This window comes from Phaethon lepturus, unplaced genomic scaffold (genome assembly GCF_000687285.1).
Source record: "Phaethon lepturus isolate BGI_N335 unplaced genomic scaffold, ASM68728v1 scaffold41295, whole genome shotgun sequence".
NCBI lineage: Eukaryota > Metazoa > Chordata > Aves > Phaethontiformes > Phaethontidae > Phaethon > Phaethon lepturus.
Window position 1 is genome coordinate 10,622 of NW_010541985.1, and position 10,987 is coordinate 21,608.

The window sequence follows — 10,987 nt, forward strand, 5'->3', positions numbered from 1 at the left end:
AGCAGGAATAAATCAGAGCTTCCCTATTCCAGTTTCAGCATTTTTATAAGGGGTATTTCCACCATCTCATTTAGACTGTATTTTTTTAAATATACATATCAATCCATGGTGCAATCAATTGCCTCCTTCTCTCTAGTACGTTCCTAACTTTGGTCCCTTCTGCCTGGATTCAATGCCTGATGTAAACAGGGAAACATAGCTGTTAGGGGAAGGATTTTCTTGCTAGCTGAATTGTGCTGGTAAGTAATTGCAAACACCTTATGCTACAGTAAAAACCCTGCCATTTAAAAATGCACATGAAAGATATTTCCCCTTTGACTATCAAACCTCTAAAATATGAGCGCTGAGTGGTTCAGTGGGTTAGTGCATTTTGCCTTACATCCCTGGAGACAAGGAGATCAATTCTGGTTAAAGCCATCAGCACAAATGTGTTTGGCAGGTTTGAAATCACTCTCTGGAAACATCACAAAGCCTGTCTTTGCCACCGGTCTTGGAACGGTGCAGCTGCATGTAGGTGGTGACTGGGTTTGGAGAGATAAAGTGGGGTTTTAACAAATCTATAGCTAGGGGTTGCCAGACCCTCTCTTCCTCCCCCACATCTCCTTTCTTGTCCTGTGGATTCCCTCTCTGAACCAGCCTCAGTGGCTACCAGCATGCAAGCGGTACAGAGCAGGACTAGGAAGCAACACAATGAGTTGGAAGTAAGGAATGTCAGCAGACCAGCACCTGGATAGCTTGCCCAATGCCCACAGGTACAGCATTAGACCCAAACCAGCGACCCTCCTCTCCTACTTTGATGCAATAGTCACTCCAGCAACTCCTACATCACCGCTGCCCTGAAGTTCAAAGGGCAAGGAGCACCTCTGAAAACAGGACCAGTTACACCTGCATTTGTGGTGGCCTACCTTGGCAGGCACGGAGACACCAATGCAGCAACTTGTCATCAACTCCACTGGTGTGCCTTGCCTCCCAGATCTGGGCAAGGGTTATGAGGAGTTAATACCATCCCTGCTGCTAAATGAAACGAACAGGCGCTTATCCAGCTTATCTCCGTTCCACCGAGGATAAGCACAATTCCCCCTCAACTTGGAGGATCACGAATGCGGTCCTCTCCACCCTGCTGCCTGCAGCCACATCACGACTGCGTGCACCGCACAGACACAGAAGACAAGCAGCAAAAGGCCACGCCATGCTGCACGCTCCTCAGCTCTGTTTTGGTGCATGCACTGTACCTTTCCTGTCGGTCTCTGTTGCATGCACTAACAAAATGTCTCCAGATCCACCACGAACATCTGGCCCATCATCTCCCTGCAATGAGAACAGAAACATGTTAGACATGGCCCCAGCTCCCTCCGGCCTGGTTTACCATCTCTGGGGTTCAAACTCAGCAATCATTGGCAGAGTACACAACGTTCCTGGCACTGCTCACAGCGCAAGCTGGGACATGGTCTTCAGTGCTGGGCTAATCCTGGAATTTGAATAAAACACTTGGTGTCCCAGATGACGATCTGGGCTGATCCTCACTTGGGGTCTCTGACTCCTTAAGGCCAGGCTGTGAAGCTCAGTGAAAGCTGAACCTTCTGCCCACAGAAGAATGAACAGAAATGTCCCAGACTCCCAAACGCTCCCAGAAGACCATTAACGGAGCAGTATAACACTGTGTGAACTGTCTCAAAGTGCGGGATCATGTACCACAGTGGATGGGAGGGGAGAGGTCATGCATTCAACTTGCATGTTCCTGGAACATCAAAACCTAGCAAGTTAATTCCCTAATCTGGAACTATTTGGCTGGAGGTCACCTGAAGCAATCCAATAACCAGGAGCAGAAAACAGCCCTGCTAGCTGCTTGACCCTTGCCTTACCACTCTCTAAAAACAACTTTCTTCTAGCTGCTGCAATTCACAACTAAAAATATGCAAAACTGATCTATCACTCAGCCAGCAGTTCCCATGCTGCAGGAAACAGCTCGCAATGGCAGCTCTATACCGTTTCAAACATGTAGACCGTAAAGAATAGAGAGAAAAAAGAAGTTAGGGGTTGACACAGGCATGCTAGTCCCACATGTTCAGAAATCACTGATTTTTAATTGTTTTTTTAAGGAAATATTCCTGCAGAGGAGACTGGAGTCATGTCTGGCTTCCCTTAGCAATGTCTTTGTCATTTCAGTATGCAAAAAAAGGATGAAAGCCATGGAGCAGCTATGTCCAAGATGTGAATTTTTCAGGTGACCCTCTGGCAAGACTCGTGAAATACTACTTGAAGAATGAGTAATAGATTCTCACTCTCTCCTGTGCATCTCGGCTGACCAAAGAACATTCCTAAAGAGCCAGTAAATGATACATTCTCTCTGTTTTTCAGACAAGCCCCTGACAGTCTGAAAGCTTCAAAAGCCCGCATATTCCCTCAAGCTGCATGTCAGAGACAGCTTGGTTCAAGAGCACAGTGAGCAAAGTTGTCTGGGAGTGCACCCAAGGCTAGAAACAAAACCATTTCTCAAATACAGAAACAGTTACTTTGGCTGCTCTTCCACATCAGTAATATAACGTCCTGCTCAGGAAATCTGCTAAAGCTGCCTTCAGACTGAAAGGCCAACAACATAAACCTGCACCTGGATTTACTGTGCAGGTTCATTTCAGACTAAAGAGCTAAAGCAAGCTAAAGAGGTGGGAAGGAACAGCCTGGGAAAAGGGCACAAGATGAGCTGGTTTTTAGAGACATCTCACGCTTTGTTAAACCCCCACTCAGTGCTGATGCTCCCTGCCTGTACCAGCATCTCATACTTTCACAACAGCCTGCACACATAAAGCTGTATACCACTTCTGCTGCAACCTAGTTCTTCCCATCAAATAAAAGCTGATGCCTTGCTTGTGCACACAGAGAATCAGATTTCAATACAGCATAAACCAAAGGGTAAGAAAACAAACCTTGAATGCACCTACCTCTTGCTTCAGCGTTAACCTAGCCATAATTTCACTGTGGTCAATAAGGGATAGCTCATCTACCTCTTCCTCCAGCTGTGATGATTCCAAAGCATCTGGTGACTGCTGCTGCCTGTAACAAAAAAGGCAAATACTCACCAGTGTCATTGCCCATCCAGGGGAAGAGATGCTGGGTCCACCCAAACTCTCAGCATACAAACCTTCATTAAACGACCGTAAGTACACAGAGAGCCTGGAGGTAAATCTTTTGCAAACAAGTCCAAATGTCTAGCTCCAATTCTGTTGCTTTGTGCATGTCTTGAAAAAGAGAAGGAACCTTTAGGATCTGAATACTTATCTGCCTGCATTTCTGGTAGACAGGATTTTACTATGCCCTGCATGAGTACATGCTTCCGTGTCTCCTTAATCCACTGAATTTTTAGCGCACACAGATCTAAAGCCCTTCCTCAAATGTACAGAGACTGAGCATACTCTACAGATAAATATCTTAGTCAGCTCAAGACCCATCGTGCTGCTACAAGGGGAGATGAGTCTCTCTTTTTGCAGTAAGATAGACCTGAAAGCTCTGACCACTTTTTTTGGTATACATCCACAACCCTAGTGTTCCTACCACCAAGGGCTGGTAGTCTTGTGCCTGGACACATGCTGTCTGTGCCTGTATTCCTTAAAAAAAAAAAAAAAAAAAAGTATGCATGTTCTTTATAGCTCACCCCAGGCACAGGCCAAAATCCCGTGCGCCAGTCTGTACTTTCATCAGATAGTGAGCTTTGCAGAGCACTCCTGCATTGTCTCCTTCACTGCAGGGATTAAAACCCTCAAACCAACTGCAGGAAAATGGGGGAGGGAAGTTGACTGTCACACACAAAACAATGCTGTTCCCTATTTTTGCTTTAGAAATGCAATTGAAGAGCAATCTCAAGCAGCAGGGAAGCGCTCACTGCACTCCTCCTGAAGCCCATCTGTTACAGCCTGAACCTCTTCATTTACATAGACAAATGATAGCTAAGAGCATTAGAAAGGATATAAAGCCTCCTGCTTTGGGGCCTCAGCCAGCCTCTAACTAGCAGGGTTAGGAAGAAATTCCCCTCTGGAAGACTATTTCCCAACAGCGATACAGACTCCTGCTTCCCTGTAAGCAGGAGGGAGCAGCCAGTGTCAATGACAGGACTACCAATTAGATGGACTTAGGATGGCTAACACAAGCTGCATTAACCCCTGCGAGCTTGCCAAGTTAAGTCACGACAACTTGCCAGGATCTCCTTGTTCAGCAGGATCCCACCGCTCACCAGTTGTGCAAAAAAAGTGGGCTTAAAGTTTAGAGAGCATCGAGAAGGTTGAAGGCAGATGGGGCAGCCCCAAGGATGGTTTGGTGGAGGGCAGGGCTGACGGGACATTGGTGAGATGCTGTACCCTTTGAGGCTGGGAAGCAGGAGGACCAGGGGAGTTAGGCTCACCTTTCAGCACCATCTTTGCCTTCCTTCCCCATGGCACTGCTGTTCGAAGCGGAGTCTTTGGTGTGACTGTCTTTGACAGAGGGAGATTCCTGCAAAGAGAAAGAAGTTTTTCATTATTACATGGGGTCCTACACCACAGCTAGCCTTGCATTTACAGTCTGACTGCCTCTAAATGGCCCTTTATTGTAAATTCCTACAGAGCGGTTAAAGATTGATGCAAGTTAATGCCAAATGCCAGGAAAACACAGAAGTTAATTAGACAGGAAATTTGGGACCATCTCTGGAGACTAGTGTAATTAGTACTGTTTGCTTTTAACATTGTGAAACGATGCTGAAAGTTACAACACAAGTCAGCTGTTGTCTTGGATTTTAACCCTCTCACCACTCTTTTTTCCCTTTGTTGTTGAAATACACTTGCCTTCTGCTTTAATCAAAATGGACACAGCCAGCTCTAAGCTTTCCAGTTTCAGTTCCCCTCCTGGTCACAGCCCCCAATAGACCAGCCTGTCTTGGGGGGAGGATGCACACTGACATTCCTACCTCCCTGCTCTCCCATCAGAAGAGGTTACACAACGATGCAATGTTTCCACTTCACAATTCACATCTGTGGAAATGAAGCTAATGCAAAAGAGTAGAACCATCTGAACCCGTGGCATGGAACAGCAGGTAGAGAGCTCAAAGTAAAGACAGAGCATTTTAAATTAGCCATTTATTAAGGAGACAAATAGCCACGAACGGCAAATGGGAATATTAATGTAACAGTGTTGGCATTCAGAATTTTTTAACATGCAGAGTGAAACTTGGAAGTTCAGCCTACCAAACAGACAGGACTGAAACCACCTACACGCTATCCATTCGGCCTGGAAAACACACTGCTGAGTTTAGGTTTCTTAGTGTCTGCAGAATTTTTCCAGACTATATCTGTAAAGCCCTTTGCTTCAAAGTCGAGAACCAGCTCACAGCTGCCCAAAAGGATGGGCCTGCCTAGATGTGTCTCCTGAAGGGAAGTGATGGGAGCGCTATCTCTTGGCATATTTAACACCAGCATGGATAAAGGTCTCCAAGACATCCTGTAGGAGATGTGCCTTCCAAGATGAGGGCACGCAAAAAGATCGCCACAGACCTCTGCTGCTGTTTCCTATGACCTGACAGGAAGACGGTACCTCCCTGCAATGGAAAATGCCCTGTCTCCTCTAGGAAATATGAGATATGAGGCTTGAGTAAAGGAAGAAATGGCGTGCCATGACAGTGCTAAATCAATCACTTTGTATCCAAACGGTGAAGGAAAAAAAAAATTCAGAGCACAAGGCTTTCTGTACTAAAATGGGGAAGGCAAAGCAATTTCAAGAATAGACATGGCCCCAGGACGGTGCTGGTCAGGGTGCAGCTTTCTGGAAGGGAACCTCACGCAAGCAGCTCCAAACAGACAGCGAAGCACAAAGGGAACAGCGCGGCAGGAAAAGCCGTCCCTACCTCCTGCCGGGGCTCACCGCGGCCCCCAAAGCACTGCCTGCTCTCCACCCGGACCGCGAGGGCACCCAGGCCTGCAAGCCAGGAGTGGGCAAAGCAGAGGGGCCGCCAGCAAGGGAGCCGGGGCAGCAGGACGGACGCAGGAGCTCCACGGTGTGCGGAAGGGGCCGGTGCCAAGCGCGTCAGCCCCGGCGTGAGCTCAGCATGCACCAGGCAGCCCCTTCCCGGTGCCCGGCCCTCTCCAGGTTACTTACTCCTTCAGAGCGTGGGAGTTCCCCGTTGCTCTGGCCAGAGGAATACAGATTGACGTATTCACCCTCACCAGCTTCCTCACTGGCGTTTTCACTCTAAGGGAGACAGGATGAAAGGAAATATGTGATGGTGCTCGCCGCCAGCACTTAACGTTGGTGAGAGAACATGCCCACGGGCTGGGAGGAGAAGTGCTCTGGGCGGCTGTTGTCACCTAGCTGGGAGCCCTTCCTCCAGCTCAGTGGCCAACACTGGCCACTGAGGCTGTACCTTGCCGGGGGTAATTATTTTCTGGTTCTCAAGGACTATCCCGAAGGCTCTGAGCTACAGCAGGACAGCAGCAGGCATGCTTTGCAAGAGCTGCCATGGGCTTCACGTTGAGACTGTGAAGGAGCGATATGCACGTGCGGATTGCAAGGTTACGGAAGCTGAGCATTCAGAGCTTGACACACAAGTGCCTGTCCGACCTGTGCTGTAGTCCTGCCACCAAAGGCATCCCAGCTCTGCAGCCCAGAGGGTGTCAAACGTATCTCCCAAACTATACTACAAGCACAGACTAGAGCCATCACGCCAGGCTAAACCAAACCTGAGGACTTCTGGGCTGTAACAAGGACCCGATGCGAGGAAGATGCAACAGCAAGGTCAGGTCCAAAGTGTGGAAACCTGATCATTTACTCTGCAGTGTCCCTCTTCCAAACTTTGTGAAGAGGCAGCACTAGCATGCACTGTGCTGACAGCTCTAATCCCATCAACTCGAGGCTTTGTAGCACACAAAAGAGGAACTACCTCGAAAACGAGGCGTTTAAAAAAGTAGCTGTAATGGATAAACCTGCTCAGTGATCTGCAAAACTGATCTGGGACCTCAAACTAGTAGTGCCGTATCAGTGTGGGAACAGCGTTAGTCGTAACTTCACCAACATGTCATGCTTTGCACCAACGTGCACTGCCTCCACGCGCACAGCTAGGGCTGCTGGTAACTGGAAAGAGCAGGAGCCTGGAGAGAGCAACAGGTTTATGCACAGGAGAGACAGCAGGTCTGCACCCGCTGCTCCTGGGGCTCAGCGGTGACTTAGGAAGGAGCAGTCACCAAATCCTGCCATGGCAGCAACTGCAGGATGCAAACGACTGTTAGGAGCCTCTGTTTAGAAACAACCACCCTCACAAAACACTCCTCTACCTTCCTCAGCTTTGTATTACAATTGCAGGAAGCTACAGCAACTTCTCCTCTCCCCTTCACCAGCATTTGACATTTTATATTTCTTACACATGTGCTAACATTTTCTCAAACCTGCTGAGGTTGTTCATTTTTTCTAGCCACCATTTTTATATGAAATCACCTCTCTTCAACTCACACACACATTTTGGAAACCGGACTAGATCACATTTAGCATGTATTAATAAAAGAGAGACATTTTCTTTCAAAAAATAAATAAACCCAGCCTTGTGTTAAGGTGCATTATCTCTTTGGATAGTCTCACCGAAGGCGTCTGGAGAGAATCAGTGAAAGAGGTTTCAGAAGGAAGGCAGACAGGAGCATTCCCGTTAAAGCTGCTCTCCTGAGAAGAGGAGTTTGGCACATCCACAGTGCTGGGTGACTGGCTGGCTGCGGCGGGCACCGCTAGGTCAGAGCTCTGAGATGGATGGACGGGTGGAAAAGGTGGGGTGGAGCAGGAGGAGGAGATAGAAGACAGGAAAGGAGGTATGGAGACTTGGTTGTGAGGCACAAAGTCCTGGGAGTAGGACCTAAACACAGATTTGTACTACAGGATGCAGAAACGTACAACACAAAAAGAAAGATGGGGAAAGGAAAGAGACAGACAAAAGAAAAAGTAATTAGATCGGCAGCAGTGTAGCAGTGAGAGCACAAGGCATTTCTAACACAGGCACCTCTCCGTCGAGAGGCCAACCCGAACAGAGGCAGCGTTATTTTATCATCCCCACGCTAGAGCAGGAATTGCTGCCTGGGACATGTCAGCCAGTTTTTCACGGAGAGGCATGTTCTTGCACAAACAGCAGTTTGGTTGCTCATCTCATGGAGGGAAAGTGGGCACCAGGGTGTTTACCTGCAGGCATCCACCCTCTGCTAGGCAGGGGGAAAGCCCGGATATCTCAGTACTGTTAATGACAGTGACCCCCAAAATCACTTGGTTGGATAAAAGGATGCGAAGACATACAGAAACCACGACTATGCGCATGCTGGAAATATCTAGATAGAGTACTCCGAGTGCTTATTGCTTTTCTGGGATTTTCCACAGGATCCAAATTTAAGATGCTGTTTGCTCCAGCCCTGTAATTTAACAGCTACTGTGTCAAGTCTGTTCCAGAACACACAGCTCCCAGGGAGGAGTGGCTGGATACTGTCTTCAAAGTTACACTGAAGGATGTGTAACTCTCCTTCCTATTTGAGAAACAGAAGGAGAAAGAATGATAATTGCCCTCAGAAGCGATGAATTCCTTATCAAACAGATCCCTTAATGCAGTGCCTTGAAGAGTCAGCTGAAGAGATGAAAAGAGATCATCTGCGTAAAGCTGTATTTCACTACCTCTCCCAATCATCAGATTACTGTTCAGATAGTATTAAACAGAGTGCAGTGGGAATATATTGTGCCAAGAAAAAGAGGAGCAACCCTCTGTCTTTTAACATCTGGTGCTAGTAAGATTTGCCATCAGGGTTAAGTCCAAAACAAAGCTGACGCCCATCAAAATAAAAAAAAAAAAAAACCAAACACAAAAACAAGACAGTAACGCTAAACCCACTGGAGAGGAGTTTATTTTAAAACCTGTAAAGCTCAGCCACTAGCGAGACCTGTGTCATAGCCAAGTGGACCGAAGGAAGGATCACATCATTAAATAAACCCACGCTGAAATTCAGCTGTGGCAGTTGCTCGTTTGAGTGATCTGCTGCAGAAGGATGGTGCATTACAGAGCTCTCACGAAGCACAGACACAACTTGCTCAAACCAGGCTGAAAAGTTACACCGCTGTGATGTAAAAAGGAGAAGGGGAAACAAAGGCATGAATTGGAGAATTCAAGCTACATTTTCTCAGGAGAGTTGAGCAGGTGATAAAAAGCAAAGTTTAGTCTGTCACCTGAGCCACGGCAGCAGCATCCAGTTCAGCTGGGGTATTTTTTTTCTACATAGGAAAGATGTGAGCTTGAAAATCTAAACTGAGAACACCCTCAGGCCAGAAGCCCAGGCAAAAAAAGCTTTTCCACTACAAAGGAAAGGAAAAGTAAAGGTCAATGGCTAGACTTTACCTTCCACCACCTTAATCCTTGAGTGGTTGCCCTCCGCCATGCGTGGAGTCTGGCAGTGCTCTGGGTGTATTCTCGGGGCCCAAAACATATTGCTGGCCATAATACAGACGAGCAGAGGGAGATGCTTTGGAAAGAGAGCTTAAAAGACTACTGAAAAATAATTAAAATGCAAATCTCTACCACATGCCTGTGGCTAAAAGGAGACTGGCTCTAGGACTGGGTCCTCTCTCTTCCTGCCCGTTTCTTTCCGGATGAGCAGCCCTGGCTCCAGGGACACTGCCTGCCTTTGGTGCTGCCTCAGTAACAATGACAAGTCTAATCTCTGTATTTACTTTCTGCCTGGATAAATGCTCTACATTTATTCATTTTCACTTGCATGGCACAAAACACTAAATCCCTCGTAACATGCCAGGCTCATGACATCATCTTGGCTCAGCAGATTTGTTATGCCTGCCCTGTCTCCCTGGTATTTCATGATCTCACTGGTGCTAATACGGCAACTATAGTCCCAAGTCCCAGGCCAGACCCCAAAAAAAGAACAGGAGCAAAGCAAATGGAGAACCACTGCTGCAGCGGCTCTCAAGAAAGCGCTCAGCGAAATGCTGTCCTGATGACAAGTTCCTCTGCTCCAGTAAAGGAAATAATTTGCTCAAACAGGACCTATGTGCCAGCTCCCCTAGAGCTGAGCTTCCTGTGCCCACATGAGACAGGCGGCATATGCTGTCCTTCGCTTTGTAGTTGATAGACACCTTCCACTGAGGAGTCTCAAGGGTTTTTGGCCCTGACCTGCCGAACCCAAAGAAAAAGCCAGGCTTTTGCAAAGCAGCGGTGGAGCTCATGCCGGGCACGAGTGAAAGGAAATTACTGTCCTCAATCAAGTCACTCTGGGACAGGCAGCACCCCGCGAAGCTCTCACGCTGCGTGATGGTGCTGGCAGGGTTAGTTCAGGCCAAACGCTGGCCGAGAGGCTTGGCAGCTGAGACACTGCCTGGTACAGCGCCTGCAGGCTAAGCTAGAGCTCGGGGAGATGAATTACTTCTTCTAGGACAGGAAAATTTGCACAGTTTCTGCCTTGCATAGTTTCAGAGACATTAATCCCGATTCAAAAGCAATTTAGACCTAAACATAACATAACATTGCATAAATTTTAAAAGTTCGAATGCGGATACGTTACTACTGACAATCACTATACATTCACCTCTCCTCGGCCTCATCAATACACCTTTCAAAACAATATCTTGGCACGAGACGTGTTGAAAATGCCGGCTTAAGGCCCAGGTACCCAGGAAAATGCATTCATCTTCATTATGTGATCCGTGAACAATCATTTAACGATGCAGACATGCTCTCAGCAGGCTGTTAACAAAGGGAACTGTGCAGAGAAGCCTTTGGTGTGCTGGCATTAATTAGCCAGGCTGCTCTCAACTTCCAATCTTGTTGTAACGTTGCATCTTGTAGAAAGCGAGCCAGGGAGCCCCCTCCTTCCTCTGGAGCCTGCAAGCAGCTCTGGAATTCCAGCTATGCAGCCGTGCTGGGACAAGAGCCAAGAATGAAGCATACTTTTAAAGGGGAAAAAAACACCCTGTGGTGGAGATGATGTCCATATGGCACCCATTC

At 47.5% G+C, this 10,987-nt stretch overlaps 1 protein-coding gene across 1 annotated transcript in view; it reads right to left on the reverse strand.

Moving 5' to 3' along the window:
- Window positions 1-10,987, reverse strand: part of RAPGEF1 (Rap guanine nucleotide exchange factor (GEF) 1) — an 84,421-nt gene that overhangs the window by 8,004 nt on the left and 65,430 nt on the right. Inside the window, exons 11-13 of the mRNA XM_010287900.1 lie at window positions 4,394-4,482; window positions 2,940-3,051; window positions 1,233-1,308 (exon numbers count right to left, since the gene is read on the reverse strand). Of these exons, the coding sequence (XP_010286202.1) occupies window positions 1,233-1,308; window positions 2,940-3,051; window positions 4,394-4,482 (277 nt within the window). The remainder of the gene's footprint in view (window positions 1-1,232; window positions 1,309-2,939; window positions 3,052-4,393; window positions 4,483-10,987) is intronic.